The 20,414-nt window shown below is 40.1% G+C and overlaps 1 protein-coding gene across 7 annotated transcripts in view; it reads left to right on the top strand.

The window, feature by feature from the left end:
- Positions 1-20,414, top strand: part of CACNA1C (calcium voltage-gated channel subunit alpha1 C) — a 416,899-nt gene that overhangs the window by 19,821 nt on the left and 376,664 nt on the right. For all 7 annotated transcript variants that reach the window (XM_077178180.1, XM_077178176.1, XM_077178177.1 and 4 more), the window contains exons 2-3: positions 8,350-8,672; positions 13,008-13,112. In XM_077178180.1, the coding sequence (XP_077034295.1) occupies positions 8,350-8,672; positions 13,008-13,112 (428 nt within the window). The remainder of the gene's footprint in view (positions 1-8,349; positions 8,673-13,007; positions 13,113-20,414) is intronic.

The following is a 20,414-nucleotide window of genomic DNA, read 5'->3' as shown; positions in this document are numbered from 1 at the left end:
GAGGAACTTTGGGGTTTTATTTACTTGCCCTTGCGCTCTGTGTTCTGCTGGAGATGGTGTTATCCCAGGAGAAATGTGGGTTTCTGTAAAAAATACCCTCTCTAGCTGTTCCTCCGTACACAGGGCTAATTGGGTTCTCTCAGACAAATACAAATCCTCTTATCAGCAAAGAGATGTTTGTCACTGCTCCTCTGTTGCTGATTTTGAGGCTTATGAATGTTTCACTGAGCTGTGGTTGAAGGGAATTGTTCCCTGGCTTGATTTCTATTGCCACCAGGAACTCATCTCAAGAAACCCAAAAAGGATTCTTTGTGAGTTTCTCTGGCCTTTCTTGTAGCCTGAAAGTCACAAAATGTAAAAAATGCACGTGTTTTAAAGGAAATTGCCCTCTTAACACCTCCTCACCCTAATAAATTATTCTCCTGATAGAATTTGTGATTCAGCTGAGTTTACCTCTCAGGCATTTGCCTCTGGTCCTATTACTTAGCAGGGTTGATGCTTTCCCCCCTCTTCCTCCTCTCTAAAAAACCCCAAACCTCACCTCCCAGTCTCTTTCTTTTGAATCCGTAGTTACAGAAGAGAATCACCCCAAGCTAGATGGATCTTTGTGTTCTGCTGAGAATTTTCAAACTTTGAGCTTTCTAGATTCTCCTGGGCAAGGTTTGAGATGCCCCTTTGGTGAAGGGGACAGAATAGAGAGATTTGCTTTAAACCCAAAATTTATCATTAAGTAGGGATACAGTTTGGTTTTACTACAAATAAGAGATGATGTCTTTCATTAAAAAACCCCACAATGCAAAACAAACAGTACCCCTTCCTTTCTCCCCACCCTCCAAAAAGCAAACCAAAACAAAACAAAAAAAAAAAGCCACAAAGCAGAAAAACTTCACAAAACCCAAACCACCCTAAACACCTAAACTGTGCTCTTTGAAAACCGCAGCATTTTCAAGCAGAAAAGTAAGGGAAATCCTAGGAATTTGTATCTTGCTGTCTGGATCTTTTGTACATCCAAGATTCATGCATATAGAAGAATGACCTTATTTGCAACATACTCTGAAATGTGGGAATTTTGCATGGAGAGAACTGTTTAGGTGGTGATTTTAAGCAAGAGCTGTCCCATGCTTTATTTCAGAAGGGAATATATTGCCTAGGGAATTATTATTGCTTGTAGTCTTGTGCCTCATTCATGAGCCAGAAATCCACTGTGCTGTCTGTTCTACCAACGTGGAACTTTTCTGAGAAAATTCCAAGCCTAAACAGTGTTGGCAAAATGACAATAATTTGCCACACAGTGTCAGTAGTTAATTTTCAGGAGTAAATATTTAACTTGGGGGCATTTGGTACTGGAAGTGAGAGCAGCTTGTGCACTTGGGCTCTTCATTGAAATGGGCTTTTTTTCACATTGCTAGGAGCTCATTGCATCTTCTGTGAGTGGCATGCAGAAAAAAAGCCTTGATTTTGAGGAGGGAAAGAAAGGAAAACCAAGATCTCATGTTGAGTGAGGCACAGTTCTTGAAAATTATATTTTTGTATAGATTTTTTAAAAAGTGCTTAGTCTCAACTCTGGCACACAAACTGTCTTAAATCATGTATTTTCTACGTACATGTAAGTTCTAAAAGCCCCAAAAAATTTACAGGAGAAATTCTTAACTCTCTTATCTGGGCTGGAAACTACACTGAGTCTCAGCCTGATGTGATATTTAAAAGTGTGTGTGTCTATTATAAATTTTGTTATAGAAAAATCTCCAGTTCAAGTTGCAGTTCAGCTTTCATTATAATTCCTACCTCTACTTACAGAATGGCTTCAGAAAACCCTTCTATTAGGGGGAGAAAAGCCCTAGTATCACTTTAGCTGTTAGATATCAGAATTAATGTCTTGTCAATTTTTTAAAAGGCTAATAAGGAACAAATATCCAAATCATGCTTCAAAGAAAGAGTTTTAGGTGAGTGCAGCCTTGCATTTATTGCAGGAAAGTTCCAGGCAAGGAGACTGAAAAGTTACTCAAGATTTCTGGAAAAAAAACCTGCTTTCTCATAAAAATAAGTGGGTTTATTTTATGTCAAGATTTTGAGTTTTGAATATGGCTGGTCATTGTCCTGAGATACTAGGGTTAGTCTATTAGGCTTTTAAAATGTAGGCTTTAGAAAGTCCATTAGGCTAAAATTTAGGCTTTAGAAAGTCTATTAGGCTTGTAAAAATTGCAAAATGAGGTTCTAAAACCAAGGAAAGAGTTCCAGGTTGATGGTCCTGAGCATCCCCATGCTTCCCCCTACCAAGGGGTGATGAACACAGTCATGGAAACAGGAGCCTGAGGAGGTGCTGGTGTAGCTGATCATCTAAAGCCTGGGGTGAAGCAGAGTTAGCTCAGGGAGGTCCCTTTTGATGGACTAACTGATGAAATAAATACATTATCTTTCTGTGCACAGGCTTTTCTTCATGTCAGACTTGCTTTAAATGAGCAAAAGAAACTGCTGCTCACGAGAAACCTCACCTTGGGTGTGTGATTGCAGACAGATTTTTGCTGGCCTGGTCTAACAGACTTAAGAGTGTGGAAGGTACAACCTGAGGTTTTTTTACTACAAAACCCATTGCTTGTTACCTGTGAGTTGGGTGATGGATATGACCTTTCTGTTCATTGAAGTACATACATATATGTCTAAAAATATATATATTACATATATAGGCGTGCTTCAGGGCTGTTATCATGCCACCCTCCCATCCCCAGGAGCAGCAGGCTGAGTCCTGCCATTCCCATTCCTGTGATTTTGCCTCGTGGCTCATGTTTTCCAGGCCTTGGCTTGGTTTCCTTGCCCACTTTGGGCAGCCTGAGCTGAGCCAGTCTGTCTGGGCTGGGGAAGCCAAACCTGCAAACCCACTGCATTTCAGGTTTTGTCCCTGTTCATGCACTCCGTGGTTATGACTGCATTTTAATGGGAAGAGGGCAGAATGACAATATCAACTTGTGCTCTGTTGGATGACAGTATCAACTTCTCTTGGGGATCCAATACAAACCCCCCAAGGCTTTTCTGAAAATAATTTGGGCAGATGATTCATTTTGCTTAAATACTTTGCATTTGTCCCTGCTGAACTCCATCCTATTTTAAAGGCTTTTTCTTCAATTCATGGAGTTAATTTTAAATTCAGATCCTGTCCTTCAGTGTATTTGCTTTACCTCCCAGCTTCACAGTTACCTGCTTGTTTAATAACACTACTCACCATTTAATCACCCAGATCATTAATTGAGCAGAATCAAAACATGGAACAGAATCAGATCCTGGGCAGGCTCTTGGGTACCTCCCTGTGACACATCCTCCAGTTTAGATGTGCATCAATGATACCTGCTCCCAGGCATCCACTGGTTTCATATTCGTTGACATAGCATTTTTTTTTCTTGCTTGTATGTCCCTGGAATTCTTATGAAACTATCATACAACACCTCCTAGGACTATTAATAAAATGAGGAGGCATGGACCTACTGCTTCCACTTTGCCTGTGAATTCTGTTGCTCAGGTCTGGAAGAAACTGGTTTTCTTTGATGCAATGTGTTCATGACAGGTCCATGTCTCTTGCTCATTTTCTACTTGTCCTGCAAGCATTTGCTGATGCTTGTTTATTTTACTTATTCCAGTTTTTTTTTATTTTTATTTTTTGAAACTGAAGTTGATCTGGATGTAAATTTTCCCTCCTTCTACTTTTTTTTGGTAGGATTCTTCCTACCATTTCTGAGCCCTCTGAGATCTTTCCTGTCTTCCACAAGTTCAAGCCAGCGGCCAACAGCTTTGAGGTGACTTCAGAAAGTGCTTTAAATATTCTGGGACATTCTAGGGTGCAAAGTAGCTACCAAAGTAGCTGAAAGCATGGACATCATCCAATGACTTATTTCCCTTTTCCAGTTGGAAATGATACCTGCTCTGGTTTGGAGTTTATTTGTGCTAGTCATCAACTCTTGATGGATTTTTTTTAGTAAAAATTGTTGCAAAAACGTCATGTAATACTTAATCCTTCTTGGAATCATATATCAAATGCTCTGATTTTTCCATTGGTTAATGGATCAATGTTTTCCACATTCTTCCTCATTAACAGATGATCTCATACACTGACTTTTTTTTATTGGTGTTGTTCTTTGTGCTTCTGATTTTGACACCTCTCACTTCAATATTTTATAACATTTTTCCCCATGGGCTTGAACTGGTCTCACACATGATCTTAGCAATGTGACCAGCTTCCTACTTCCTTTTTGCCTTCATTCTGAGAGCAGTTAAGACACTGAGTTAACCAATCTCATCTTTTACTGTACCCAGCTCTCCTCTGCTTTGGGGGAAAACACAGCAGTTTCAGGGTGCGCGATTTTAGGATCTGCTGTTTTTAAAGTGTTGGGGAAAACAAGTAATGACATTCCACATCAGGATTGGTCTATTTTTCATTTAAATAATTAATCTAAGCACAATTTTTTCTAAAATAAATGTATGGCTAACTAGCTGAAGTCAAAAACCCTCAGAAGCTGAGATTCCATTGTGTCATTAACTTGCCCATGTCCTGTATCAAATGATCACTGCATGGTTGGGGTTTTTTATGATGCTTTTTTGATATAGTAATAGGTGGCATGGCAGATGGTATTAGAGTTCAAATACCACTTAAAATGGTCATCACTGTGTATTTTAATAGGGTTTTTGGTAATGACAATTTTGGTGATTTAGCTGTAAGCTTTCAACATCAGGTACTTTGTGCAACGTGGTTCATTTCCTGTTGTAGGGCAACCTTTTACTGTTACTTTTGTGACTTAACTCTGATTTCTGAGACCTGTGTTTCTGTTGCTTCTGCATCTGTTTTAGTTCTACAAATCTGCCTTTTTTTCCAGAAGTGAAAGTCTTTTCCAAAGACTTTGTAATCAAACTTGTTCACATATATGCTCTTTTCTGTTTAATTATATTTAGATGCTTAAATTATTGATCCATAGCACAGAAGGGCAGAATTTTGTGCACCAGCTGGACACAGTCAACAGTAGAAATTCTTACTGAAGGATGGTGGAGATTAGCAGGGTGATGATGCTGTGGATCACAGTGCTTAGTGAGCTATTGCATTTGGGTGGGGGCTCAATCTCCATTTCCTAGTTCTGGTCAACATCCAGCTGAATAATGGTGTATTTGCTAGTGTGCAACTTTATTTGTAGCGGGGAAATTGAGTGGAGTATTTCACTGCTGCACTGCAAAAAGAAAAAAAACCCCTCAAATCCAGTAACTGCAGCTCTCAGGTTGCAGTAAAGTTTTGTGGAGGGAGAGAAATGAGTGCTGTAGGTGAAATTTCAGCTTGGTGCCTCATGAGTTCAATAGGAACTGTGTTTTCCTTACTTCCCAGGAATTAACCCTAAGCACTTAGATTATAGGGTGGAATTTCATTCTCCCTGAAACTTTGGCTATGCTGTCTTTGAAAATATTTTGCTCAGTTCTTGAATGTAGCTGTGGGAGCTTCGCTCTTTTATTCAAGCTATTTCTATAAAGTACCTCCAGAACAAGTCTTTTGTCATTGCCATTTCTCATCTACTAGACATCCTGTCTGCAGCCTCAGAGCTTCATAAAACAGAGAGATCCTTATCAGTAACCAATATTTGTAATATTTGTTAATATAAATCTGTCATTACTGACTCATTGTTTGAAACTAATTTGAGACAAAGCACTTTGCTATGGGACTGCTGATCATATTAGAAGCAAAAGCAATAAAACCACCAAAAGCTGGATCCTTAACTTTGCTGGCACATCAAAGTCAAAATGCATGACTTGGATCCTCATGTGGAACCTAACTAATAAGAAGTAATAATGATGGAACTTGACGCGTTCCCAAATTACAGAAAAGTCTTCATTAAGAAGCAGCAGCTGTTTATTTACAGGAGCACATGGTCTAGTCAGCATGATAAGAACACTGTGGAGAGGGATCAGCAAGTTTGCTTTTACTGGAAAACACACATCTTTCTTCTCCACTCTAATGGGTCAGTATTAAAGAAAAGCTGGAGTGGGAGAATAATTAGAGTGATTTTCCATTTATTTTTCCTTTCCAGCATGCCTCAGGCTAGGGAGGTCAAAGAGATGCTAAGAGAAAAACTGCATCTGGAACAAGTCTGAAAATAAATACGTATCCCATGAGTAGTGCTGTGCACAATTTGCTTAGCCTTGGAAAACTAAGTTTGTCTGCCACTTGATTGCCTGCTTCATCGAGGAAATCTGCTTAGCCTGTAGGATTCTGAAAGCTCTTTTTCTTCATTTTCAAAATGTGAGGGATGTGAATTAACCATTTCCCATTTCTTGTTTCTTTCAGCTTTCCCTTTCACATATCAGAGTCACATTACTCATCAGCTTCCTTTGGCTGGTTTGCAGTAAGGAGGTTTTTCAGTGAGCAGAGAGAAGCTCTGGATTTCCCTGCTCTGTAACAGCCTGAAAATCTTACAGCAATGCCTGACATACAGTAACATCTGACTCTATCATGTCCTTCCTCGTGATGCAGTGAGATGAATTTACAAATCTTGAATGCTTTCTAGGTAGAGGCATATCCTGTTGCACTCTGTGTGTCAATGTAATTGTATTTATTCCACCTGCTTTCATTCATTTGTAGTGCAGTCAGTGCTGTGCTACCTTGGCACTGCACATCCAGCTATGAAATATGTATCTTGAGTAATAATTTCCATTCAAGAAGAGCTTTCCAGCTCCCTGGTTTTAAATGTCTTTCATCTGATACTGTAAAAGAAACAGTGTCACAAGTGGTCTTCCCTTAGCTTTGTCTAGCTTTGTCTAGCTTTTGTCTGCAGGAGCTCATCTGTCCTATTTAATAACACCACATTTCTACACTAATCTAAAGTGGGACATGGTCAACAGGAGGCTTTGAGCTTGCTTTGAAGCAGGTGATCTAACTCCTTGACTGGGTTTCCACTCTCTGCCCCCTGTGTGTGCACTCTTTCTGAAGCACAGCCTGCTGCTCCGATGTCAGTGGAAGCACCGTTCAGGTTCTTGCTGAATCAGGAATGGGCAGGCTCAGGAATGGGCAGGATTTTGAAGCTGAACTGTGGAGGAACAAGATCTGCAGACCTTTCAGGCCTCCTTTTACCTGTACCTCAAATTATGGGCCGCAGGCAAACTCACAAGTCCATAATAAAGTAAATAGTCCCTTAAATGTAATACAGGACATACCTAAGCAAGGTGTTCTTCTCAATCAGAATTTCTCTTGTGACTTTGTGTAGAATCTATGCTGCACTTTTCAAACAGGGCTTATACTCTCTTCAAAAAAGTGTCTGGGATAAAATTCAGTTAATATTTCACAAGTTCTTGCAGAACTCAGCTGAAGCATAGCCCAAATAGTAAAGCAATCTGTTCTGAAGTTTCAAAATTCTTTCCTCTTGAATTGACTGGGGTTTTAATTTGGGTCACAGTAAAAGCCTCATTGAAGAGGCACAGGTGACTTAGCTGTCTTTACTGAAACACTGGACCAACTGCACTGCCTTGAAAGAGTGGCTTTATTTTTTGTGCTGCTAAGACCTTCTCAACACCAGCCACATGTCACCTGATCACCTGATGTGTATATTCCATCATTAGGATTGGGCAAATGCATATACTTCCTCACTTTTGGCTAAAGAAGCTGCAACACTGGGGACTTCCAGGTTTTAACATACTTATTATTTTGTGCTTTTAAAGTAACTTTCTCCATTGATTCAGTAGTTTATCAGGATATGGAATCAGTTCCAATTTCTAAACATGTGGTTGGCCTAAACTCTCTGCACAGGAACATACAGAGCACAAAAGCCACCAGCTGTGTCTTTGTGTGCTGGTTTCTGCTTCACTGACCTTCTGCTCAGGCTGTTCTTAGACCTGTACATATGTGGATTTTGCAGGGATAATTAACTTTATTGGCAAAATTTCGCCTTACCTTCAGGTAATCTCCAAAAAGCATGAAGGTTTTTGTGATAGGACTTGATAATTTCATTTGAGTGCTTTGCCATGTACCAGATAGCATCATGCTGCATGTCTGAGTGAGAGGGTGATGAGGACTAGCCTCACCTTTTGAACTTTCAAACAGTTCAACTTGCAAAATATGTGGGTGAAAAAGAAGCGATAATGTCTTTTCTTGGAATGTCTGGAGGCTGCATTGATTGGAGGCACTTCTAACAGCTCAGCATCCATCAGTCTTGTTGGGGATCTCTTGCAAGACCAAGGATTGCATATCAGTATTACTTTTCAATGAAGAATTTGAATTATGCTACCCTGAAGGTTTAAAAAGAGCACTAGCTATCTCTCCCACAGTTTAAAAAAACATCTTCACAAATTTCTCTGGCTTATTTTATTCCTAAATTTTTTTTCCCCTCACAGGTTCCAACTATGGGAGTCCCCGTCCAGCTCATGCCAACATGAATGCCAATGCAGCTGCAGGGCTTGCCCCGGAGCACATCCCCACGCCGGGGGCAGCTCTGTCCTGGCAGGCTGCCATCGATGCTGCCAGGCAAGCCAAGCTGATGGGCAGCGCTGGCAACGCCACCATCTCCACGGCCAGCTCCACGCAGAGGAAACGGCAGCAGTATGGCAAGCAGAAGAAGCAGGGCACCACCACAGCCACCCGTCCTCCCCGGGCACTGCTGTGCCTCACGCTGAAGAATCCCATCCGGAGGGCGTGCATCAGCATCGTCGAATGGAAATATCCTTCACATGGCCAGACAGGCCTCTGTGCACAGCAGCTCTGTGCATGGGCTGGGAGAATCCATGTGTTGGGTGGAAATCAGTCGTGCGTTGGGTGGAATTTCATGCATCAGGTGGAAATTAATGCATTAGGTAGAATTTCATGCATGAGAAATCCACGCATCAGGTAGAAATCAGTGTGTTGGGTGGAAAACTATACATCAGATTGAAATCTATGTATTGAGTTGAAATCAATGCATTGGGTGGAATTTCGTGCATTGGGTTGAAATCCATACATTGGGTTGAAATCAGTGGTGTATCAGGTTGAAATCTGTGCCTTGGATGGAAATCCATGCACCAGGTTTGCAATCTATGCATTGGTTTGTGATCTATACATTGGTTTGCAATCTATGCGTTGGTTTGCAATCCGTGCTTCGGGTGGAAATCCATGCATTGTGTTGAAATCAGTGGTGCATCAGGTGGAATTTCATGCATCAGGTAGAAATCCATACATTGGGTGGAATTTCATGCATCAGGTGGAAATCTACGCCTCGAGTTGAATTGCATGCATCGGGTGGAAATTAATGCATCAGGTTGAAACCAATGCATTGAGTTGCAATCCATGCATCAGGTGGAAATCTGTGCATTGGTTTGCACTCCATGCCTCGGATTGAAATCAGTGGTGCCTTGGGTGGAAATCCATATGTTGGTTTGAAATCAATGTATCAGGTGGAAATCCACGCAGCGGGTAGAAATCCATGCATCAGTTTGCAATCCATGCATCGGATGGAAATCCATGCATCAGGTTGAAAGTTCCAGCACTGGGAACTCAAAGCACATGAATAATTTTTGTTGTCTTAACTGAGGTGGTTTATGCTGAAGGGGGAGCAGGTGAGGAAAGAGGATTAGAAGGGAAATCTTAACTACACCCCAGTGTCAGAGACCACTAGAAGCTTGAATAGCTTGATAAGGCTGAGTGGTTGAGTTCTGCTCTTTGAAAAAGTATGGGCCAGGAAATGCATGGGAGATAGTCAAGGTATCTGAGGTCAGGACTATCAATCTATGTGATTTGATAGCAGCTCCTGGCTTTCCCTTTTTTGTATTTATTTGTTTTTTAGAGGTGTCACCAGTCCAAAGCTCTGCTACTTTGAATAATACACCTTTTTGTTAAACATGTGACATCACACTTTCTACAGTATGGAGAAAAGAATGGAGCAAAAGGGCAAGGTAAAAACCCCCAAAGGTATGCAGTAAGACCCTGAGACTGGGCTGAGGACTGTTAATTTTATTGGAATCCTGGTCAAAATCATAAGACACAGTATTGTGTGGTAAGGGATAAAGGAAAAATAAATACAGTTAAAGTAACATGTCCAAAAGCAGTGCAGAGCCAGATCTGATAGTCTGAACAAGAGACAGATGGTGTCACAGATGATGGATGATAACCACTGACACAGAACTGAAGAGTGAAGAGGTTGGTGCTGCTTCCCTGGAAAGTCAGGGAGAGTCTGATCATTGCTTTATGGTGTGCAAAGAGCAAAGCCTTTTCAAGCATCCCAGTCTGATCAGTGCAAGCTGGAATTTGAGTCTTCGGGGTGGAATTCAAATTGAAATTAAGTGTTGCTCCTTTGCATCCTCAAAGAGAAACCAGGATTAACCCTGAGCAGTAATCACAAGCTAATGGGGTTCTTCAGGAAATACAAAAGAAAAAGAATGTTTTTAGGGGTAGATAAGCATGTCAAGGAAAGGCAGTACAGAACTTGGCAGTAGTTAATATGATAAAAAAAATGAATTAAGGCATTTAAGACAACGTGATAATATTATTCCCTTGAGTGTCTGGTGGGATGCTGGGTGAAAACAGAAAATGAGTATATCAGGTATTGCTGACATGGACATAGTTTTCAGATTAAGAACTTGTTAAAAATGCTCCTGTCAATCTTTGGATGTCCTTAAACCACCTGCCTGCCTGTTCCTTTCTTCTTCAGATGCTAATTTTTAATCCCCTGATTAAGTTTGCTATTTTTTATTGCTTCTGACATAAGTCTGATACTTTAGGCATGAGATGATGGGTGATGACTAACAGGATAAAACTGAATATTGGTTTTCTTAGCAGCACCCCAGTCACCACATGTCTTCAGAGTAACATTTGATAGATGGATAAGATCAGCAATAAATGATGGGAATGAGGTGTTGTGAGCCAGGGTGCAGCACTGCTCAGAACAAGAGATGACCAAACAGTGCAATTAAAGCAACACAAAGATGCTGAAGCTTGCAGTTAGGGGTTTTGTTTGGTTTTAGGTGACTTGATGGAAGGATTTTTTTTCCATCAGAACCTCTCATTGGACATCTGGAGTTTGTAAACATCAAACACTTCAATGACAACAAGCAATATCAAAGGGTGGTGACAGGGTTTAGTTTAATTCTATATTCTGACTTTTCCTACTTGCTGAAAACTACTGAGAAAGACTTAGCCTAATTTGTTGTACCACTAAATTTAAGCATAGTAGATATTAAACAAATATGAAGTAGTACTTCAGCAGTGTTTCTTACCCAAATGTTACAGTGCTGAGAGCCTGAATGAGCAATTGCATTCAAGAAAAAAGTGAAATGAAGTAATTACCTTATTTTGCAAGGATTTAGCTGTGTGTTTAATTTTCTGCCTTTTGTGCAGTGTATTCGTAGATTTTATGGAATTTAATGTTTACAATGCAAAAAGTGAATTGAAGTGAAAGAAAATATGTGTAAACAGTGATAAATTAATGGATAATAATCCTGCCAAAATAAACAAACAAAAATTTGGGGGAAAAAAGTGCTTAAGGAAATGAAAGCCTGTGGAAATCCAGGTATTTAAGCAGTAAACATTATACAAACAGCCTGGGGTAGTACACACCTGAGAAGTCTTACTGATTTCTCACGTAGATTTCTCTTCCTGCCCTGATCTGCTCTTCTGCCTCTGTGGTACCATTTATCTCCTATTATTCAGAGGCTTAAGCACAGTAGTCTGGTGAGTCTGGAGCCCTCTGAGTCTTCCATGTGCGAAATGCAGAATGCATCTGAGTATAAACAGCAGTCAGGTGCCTGGAATTTGTGTATATCTTGCAGCCCAGCTTAACATTCAAAGATCTCCTGTTCTTTCTGCTCAGGCCTGCTGAGAGCAGCAGTCTGCTGACCAAAATCATCCGTGCTGCACTGACATTTGGCAGCCCCATGGTAGATAAAGCCATGCTCAAATGCACTCTGTGGCACAGGTTATGCTTGGCATTCTCTCCTGCTCCTCATTCCCCTCCTGAGCGCTGGGGAGTTATCCCAGAAGTCGCCTCCAGGATGTTCTTGCAGGCCAGTAAATGTAGACAGACCATAAATCTGGTCTCTGGGCTGACTTTGGAGACCCTTCACAGCAGCAGGGGTTAGGGAGACCATGGAAGTGGATGGAGTGCAGTGGAAAAATGCCCTTTGGTTCCCCTGGACAGCCAGGGGGGCACTGAGCTTGTGCAGGATTGCTTTGTTGAACATGCCAAACGTTTGGTTTCTCTCTCTTCCCCAACAAAGCTGCTGCAAGGTTGAAATGCCTCTGAGCTGTTTCTTTGTCAGAAGGGACTCTCAGCTTCCTGCTGTCCCTAAAATACTGAACTTTTGTGTTCCCTCTGATGCCAAGTGAAGTGCAAATAAGAGAAAAATAAATATTCCTTCAAATAATTTTAAAGCAAAACAAGTATACATGGCGATGTGCAGTGTAAGCACATTTTGGACAAAAGACTTTTTTTACCTTAACAAAATTTATCCTTTTTTTAAACATCTTCTAACAGTGGTTATTATTGCTTGAGTCCTCACATTTAACTCCAAGATATGAGAGAGAAACTGAGAAAGAGAGGCAAGAATACAGCGGCAACAACAGCAAAAGAAAAGAAACTCCAAAATGTTTGTTTAAATTATCTGAGAATTTATAAATGCAGATGAAAACAACCAAGAAAAAATAATAGTAAAAAGAGCAAGGACAGTCATTATAGTACAGGTTTCTCTTATTATTATTATTATTATTATCTTATCTTATTATGTAGTGCAGCCACATTTGAAGGAAAATTGGGAAAATGCAATCTAAATAAGTAAAAGAAAAAAAAACTTTTAAGAAACCTTTGTTTACTCTGGCACGTGACTGGCCTACACTGCTTTTGACATATTAGGAAGAATTTTGGCTGGGAGCTCCTAAAAGCACTTAAAAAGGCATATGTTTCTTTTCAGAGTATAAGAGGCTTGGAATGCTTTCTTTAAACAGAGTTCTTATAAATATTGTTTTTTAAAAATTTCTTTTATTTTTGTGTGCTCATTTTGGAACAATGTCCTTAACTCCATTCCTCAGACCATTTGAAATAATTATTTTACTGACTATTTTTGCCAATTGTGTGGCCTTAGCTATCTATATCCCCTTTCCAGAAGATGATTCCAATGCCACCAATTCCAATCTGGTAAGTCCACAATGGTGTTTAGTTTTGCTATTTTGAAATTCTTTTTGAAAAGTGAAAATGGAGACCTGTGAAGGTAGGGAATGTAAATATATCTACCAAAGATTAGAACATCACAAAAATTGGTTTTGATTGCTATGTCTTGTCAATTCATTTTATTACCTGTCTCAGTGGAGTTTGTTATAGAGAAGAATATTCCAAAAAGTTGCACAGGTGTTGTGTGTGATGTTTAGGTTAACAAATTTAAGCATGCTGGAAAAGGGCTTGGTAAATTTTAACCTGCAGGTATTTGTGGGAGATATCTTTTAATCAGGGATTTTAATCTGGTGGCTTTTGTCTTACTGTGTGCCATTGTGAAAATGGTGCTGTCCTCCTCTCAGGTGATTGATGACTGGTTATTATTTGCATTTCAGACACGTGCATTGATTTTTCTGAACAATATTTGTGCACTTGGTGGTTTTTGTTTGGTTTGAAGGGTTTTTTAAAATTTTTAGTTGTTGTTGTTTTTTTAATCATTCCCTCTTGTTTGGGGAATATAGCTTTTCATCTGTCACCACTGATGCCAGCCTTGGTACTTTGGGATTGAGCTGTCTGTATAAAAAGGAAGAGTGTTTACTTTTGTCTTAGCATGAAGCCATAGCAAAGAATTCTGTTCAGTAAGGGCAAAAACACAAACCAGCTCTGGAACACAGTTCACTGAATTAGCAGAAAACATATTTTTTCCCTCTCAAATATGTGAATAAATCTCCTACTTGTCAGGTTGACTCAGGATGAAAACTTACTCCCAGAGTTTAGGAGCAGGGATGCTATTTCCTGAATAAAATTTATTGAGACTTAAGAAATTTTAGAGCGACAGTGGAGGAGAACAAAAGCCATACTTCTAAAGTAGCAACAACTGGGGTAGCTGACAGACACTGTAATTAAAAAAGATTCATGCTGCTCTTGGAAGTCAGTCATCTGATTAAATCTCTCTTGAAGTTTTAGAAAACACGTTGCAAACTTCAGGAATTGCTGAAACAATACTTCTATGCTTAAAAAAAAAAAAGTAGTAAAAAATTTGTAGTGTGGTGCATTTGCACTGTAACTCCTTAAAGAAGTACAAAAAGAGAAGCAGGAGGTGGTAAGTGATTGTTAACTACTCTCTACATTTACACTACACGTGAGTTGGTCTTGTGTCTCTTTGGCTGTTCTTTGTTGGTGTGACTTAGTGTTTAACAATGATGAGTTGTGCTGTGTGTATTTAAAAACCTTCAGTAGGGCACCTCTCAAAAATTACTGTATTTTATTTCATTAAAACCACATTCGGTTGATCTCCTGGTGAGGCAAACAGGTACGTTCATTGCATGTTGTGACTTGCAGGGTTCAAAGAGGAAAATGAAGCAGATTTGAAGGTTAGAGGACTCACAATTTGGTTTGAGTTTAGTTGGGTTGTGGGGATGTGCCTCAATTCTGTGAGGAGAGGGCAGGCTAAAACCAGGCCGCGAGTATCTCTGTAATTGAACAAGATGTATTGAAACTGTTCTGCTACCAAGAAATATGTGCACCTTGTGATTTGAGTTTCCACTCTGCATCTGTTTTCCAAGACATCTTTTGCATCATTTAGAATGTCTATAAAAACTCCAGTGTTATTTGTTGGTGGAGTTTAAAAAAACCTAGCCAAGAAAGAGTTGTCATCTCAGGGAAGTATGGACATGTTAGAGCCTTGAGGATGAGGAGGAATTATTAATTTACCTAAATAGCTGTTTCACAGAAATAGGGGAAGAAGGAAGTTAAATGAGTAATCTGCTTGACTCCACTTTGTTTTTTGTGTCTTCGTGGCAAAAATAATTAAAACTAGAAAATTGGATACTTGGTGTAGACTTGTGAAGCCAAGATCATTCTACATTATAGAGAAAAGCCTGGAGCTGTGGCTGCTCAGTAGGCTGTGCTCTCCTGTTGGTCTGTGTTTGCTGCTGTTGGGTTTTGTGTGTTTTGTTGCTGCTTTCTCAGTTTACATGCTTATCCCTTGGCACGTGTACACTGCTGTTGAGGAGCACACTGCCTGAGTATACAGCATGTGCTGCATTCTGTGAGTGAAGTCCAGAGCAAAAGGGAGGGAATGGGGGGCAAATGGGTGAGATAAGGGTGAAAAAATGTGTTAGTTGTGTTTTGGAATGGAATGAAAGAATAGATGAGAGTCACAGTTATTCCATCAGGCAGGAACTGTACAAGAGAGGGACCTCACTGTCAAAGAGCCAAACTGCACATGGAAGGGACTGGGAAGAGGCTGGGTTTAATAATGTGTTCCTGTAAAAGCTCATGTAATCACTTCATCTTTGATTTTTTTTTCTACCTGTGAGCATCTATTTCACAATCAGATTTATTTTGTAGCCATGAAGTTGAGGGCTGCAAAGGCTGTAATGTGACACAGGCAAGGAGTTTGTGTGTGCATGGGGTTATGCACAGATGTGTGTACTGTGCAGAAAGGTGATTGAATGCATTCAGAATTTTTCTAGCTGCCCAGAACTCTTGATTCACTTTCATGTTGCCATTTAGCTGGTTTAGGGTTAAAGCTACCACAGGAGCTCCCACATCCCTGGTTTCCTGAGAAATCTCTAATTTCTTGAGATACAAGAAACTATCTACAGAAAACACGATGGGCAGTAACTGTTTTACAAGCTCTGAAAGTGCCAGAACAATTTTCCAATAAGCTGCCAGATTTGCCTTAGGCTCAGAGTATTCCTTCTCCAAAGTTTCATCATAACTTTTCAAATAACATTTTCCTTGGTGACTGAGGTCAAAATTCAATCAATTGCCTTCTACAAGCTAATGGAGTAGAGGGTGGTGAGGGAAGGAAGAGGAATCCTGCGTTATGTGAGTGCCCTTTTTCCTTCTCTCTGTAAAAGTAGAAAAATGATGCCTAAATAATGCTTGACAAATAATTGCTGTGTGTGAATTTCACATGAGACCAGCCACTGGTCACATAAGGCACAGGCAGTGCTGTGTGCCTTCCCCATGTACCTGAACAACACCGGTGACCTCTTCCATGTCTCCATTTGTCTTTAGCTGCACAACCTGTTTGATATGATGCCTCAGTGGTGAGCATTGAAATAGATACAGAAGAGCCCAGTAAATAATTCCTTCCCTCTTGCATTAGCCAGGAGTTGTGAATAGCCAGGGTTGTGTTTTACAAGTTTAGGTTTAAGGCCACACAGATATTCTGCCTGTTTCTCTGCAATCTCTCTTCCTACAATAATAATTCCTGTAAATCTTCAGGCCTCTTTTATCAAGTCTAGGGACAGTAACTTGAACTGTGAAGCTCTTTCAGTTTTGAAATGAACATTTATCCTAAACCCCACATTTCCTATTTTTATGCTCACTGCAGTGTCTTTGTCACTGGCTTTAAGAAATATGCCAGGGTAGTACAATGTACTCATAAAAAATGCTTGAAATTGGTTCAGCAGTTTTAATGTGTTACTTCTGCAGTGTTACTGCAAAAGTAACTAAAAACTATTGCTACTGGAAAGCACTGGAAAACTATTGAACTTACACAGATGGAAGGCAGTTGTATCAGGTGCATTTTTTTCCTTTTTTTTTTGTATTAATGAACATGCTGAGACTTAATTTAAATTCACAATTAAAACAAGCTCATGTATAACTCTCTGCAAAGAACAGTTGTGTGTTAATGCAACCAGAAAAATTGGAGCTGGTTTGAGGGGAATTAAAGTCAGTCTGCAGCAGAGGCTGTGACTGATACAGAGGCTTTCTGCTTGTTATCCCTGCAATTATGCATTAGGACAGAGATAACATACATTTAGGAATAAAACTATAGACTGCCTAAGATAGGAAGCTGAGAGGAAAATGCTTCTGTCACTTTACTGGCAGCTGCAAATGGCACAAGCCTGGTCAGTGTCACAGCCTGGTGATAACATAATGAGGTTAAGACCAAGGTTTACAACACGTTCCAGGGAAGGCAGCTCTTTTGGTTGTTTATGCTTTGGGTAAAGAGCAGGGAAATCTTCCTGCTGTTGCTTTGATAGTTCTGCTTTCCCTTCCTGCTCCTTCTTACAGGAGGGAAATCCTGTTGTACTCTAGTTAAATGTAAAGAGAGATCTCTTGTGCTTATGTGTGAGCTTATAAAAAATGGGATGTCACATTCAGGCTAATTTTTTAAACCTCAAATAGGACTCTGTGAAAAGAAAGATGGGATTTCTGCTTGCTTCTCAGTTCTTGTGCCAGCCAGTGTTTGTGTCTGACAATGGAAAGGGAGCTTGTCTTTTAGAAGTATGGCTGCTTTAATACCTGGTCATTATGTAGAACAGGGGATTCCTGTATTAGGAAAAGAGAAAGCTGCTTTAATTTTTTTTAAAAAACTATCTATTGTGACTATCTATTAGATTGCACTGTTTATCTATTACATAGGCATGTGGATGTGACTATCTATTACATTTCCATAAAAAACTTCAGCAATTTTTGTATCAGAGCATTCTAGAATCACCACATGAAACAGGCTTAGTTTTTCTTATGTGAAATCAGGAATCGTTAGGGAGCGAAGTAGGGGTGAGAGTGTTGGGAAAAGAAAGGATGGCTTTTCTGGGTAAGGGTGGGGAAGAGCATTGCACAAAAGCTTTTGGTTGTGCTGTATCGGTGCCCTGACCCTGGTGTGTGCCAGTTCCCAGGCAGTGAGTGAGCAGAGGATGACAGCACGGGGGGTGAGGGACAGAGTGCACACCGAGCTAATGAGCTCTGATAGGTTTATTACCTTGGGCCTGGTGCCAGCCCTGCTGCAGCTGGGGGAGCTCACACAGTTACAGGGCTCGAGCAGGGAGGGCTGAGTGACAGGAGCTGGAAAAACGATGCTGAGGCGGCTGGAAAGGGGCTGGAGTCAGGATGAGAAGAAAGGAAATTGTGCCAAAAAGTCCTTGAGGGTTTCTTCCAGAAAGATTGTGAATCACTGTGTGATTCTGAGGAAGCTGAATATAATGGAATTTAGGCTCAACATTTCCCAAAGTTGTCAGAAACCCTGCTTCTGACAGGGTGGTACTCAGCACCCTGATTGCAGAGAAGCTCAGGGTGGAAGAATAAGCATGGGGTTTAAGAGGGAGGCATTCAATTTGTGTTCTGGTCCTGGTATTGGAAAGCTGTATGGCCTTGGACAAATTGCCATCTCAATTTTTCCATCACACCATTACAAGAAATACTGTAGAAAAGACTGTAAAGAAAGAACAAAATCCCTAGTAGTAAATTCCAAGATAGTAGTCAAGAGCTAGAAAAGAAATGTAAAAACTAGAAGAGAAATGTAAAAAGTAGGTGTTTTGCTGTTTTTTTTAACATATTCATGTCATTTCCTAGGCTTTGTGGAGATGAAAATGGTAAAGCAGAGACTGATATATGCATTACTAGCAGGAGCAAGCTGTTGGGTTCAGAGTCCTGACCAAATCTGAGCTTCCATTTGTACCAGTGGCCACAGAGTCCTCATCCAGTCTGTCCTTGTTGGTGTTTGCCATCTCTTCATGGGATCTGAGATCTCTCATGGCTGTGTCCCTCCCTTTCTTTTTCTTTTTAAATTCATAATCCTTGCCAAGTAATTCTCCTTGTTCCAGTACACATTCTAACAGACTTGTCCCTTTTCCATTTTCCTCCTAACTGCAGTCTCCCTTCCAGAGTGGTTTCATGTTTCCCACCTGTTTTCTCATTGACCTCAGTGCTCTGCTTACTCAGCTTCCTGACCACTTCTCTTGTTAATTTTACTGTTGAATTCCCTTTTTCTTCCTAAACTTGGACTCTGTAACCAAGTAATTAATCCCAGTGCACATTCTATCTCCTTATTTTTTTAGCTTCATTCTCTACACCTTGGTCTCCTAGGCTGAGCCTTTTGCTTTTGAAATCATTGTTCTTCCCAGTGAGTCTGAACTCCAGCAGTAGCTCTGGACACTCATATGCACTTGCAGCAGGGCTGTAAGCTGTGCAAAATGCCAAGAATGATAAACTGTTCCACTAACTAATCCAACCCCATGAAAAGAGCAACTTGAAATTTGTAGGCTGTATGTTTCTGTGTAAGTGATTTTGAAATTTTAGTTGTATGTTTTGGTTCTGATTGATGGCAAGTTTACTGAGTTAGTCCAAACATGAAACCATTTATCCTGTTTTTGTAGACAGCTCTGATTACCGTTTTCCTTTTCTTTATGTGTAGGCTTTCTAAATCTTAACAAGTGGGGTTTTTTTTCAGGTGGTAATTATTCTTGTTTATCAAACATCAGGTTTGGTGTAGCTTTTTTTTGTGTGTGTGTTTCATTTGGATTTTTTTACCACATATTTTACCTGTTTAGGAAAGAAAAAATGTGGAAGCAGGCCAAATAAGAGTATTTAATTAGTGATATTTTTCACTGTATTCTAATTCCTGCTACTGCAAAAGTAACAGTCTTTTAGAAGCAGTGGAAATTTTCAAAATGGCAGGTCATTTTTGTATTGTCCTTTTTGATACAAAAGGGACAATGCATAAGGATAAGTATCCTTATCCTTCTATAAGTCTTTGGGATGTTTGACTTCTGTTCATGAGCTCTTCAGAATCTTTTCATGATATTGGGAAGGAAATAAGCATCTAGAAAATCTAGAAATTCCATCGGGAGTGTTACATATCACCTTTAAATTCCTTTACATTCCTTTATCACCTTTATATTCCTTTATGTATAGTTTGTATTATACCACATTCTAAGTCAGGCAAGCTTCTCATTGACTTCACTGGAGTTTGACTGTCACCAAAAGCCATCCACTAATTCAGTGCATGCCATTGACAAACAATTGCTGGAACATTGGGCTTTGCTGACGTGTACAGAATCATTGACTCTAAAGGCAATGCTTCATGGACTTGTTCAAACTAGAAAAAAACCCAAGAACTTTTCATAGCTCCCTCAGAAGTAAAATAATGGATGTGCTGCTTGCCAAGGGACAGAATTGCCAAAAGGGAGGAATGTTTTGTGTGGTTGTAAGAGCTTTGACTGGCTGTTCCTCTCAAGGACAGTTCCTGTTTTTTCCTGTGCTTTTTAACTCCTAAAACATGAGGGTCTGTATGTCATAGCAGCTCTTAAGTCCTCCTGGCTGGATGACAGACAGCCTCAAAACAAAGTGAGACCATTCTTGGATTTCACCTCAAAAATGCTGGACAATATAATTTATACTGTCATATAACCTTATGGAATGAAATTTCTTTTCCTGCTTGTACAAATTCCCATGAGGAATTAGCAAAGATACTTCTTGATGAAGAATATGATGTTGAGAGACCACTGGTTAGGCAAAGCCTTCCAGCAAGCAGCAGGAAATGTCCAT

This window comes from Agelaius phoeniceus, chromosome 5 (assembly GCF_051311805.1).
Source record: "Agelaius phoeniceus isolate bAgePho1 chromosome 5, bAgePho1.hap1, whole genome shotgun sequence".
NCBI classification, from domain to species: domain Eukaryota; kingdom Metazoa; phylum Chordata; class Aves; order Passeriformes; family Icteridae; genus Agelaius; species Agelaius phoeniceus.
Note: the sequence above shows the minus strand (reverse complement) of the source record. Positions and strands in the feature narration are given on the sequence as shown.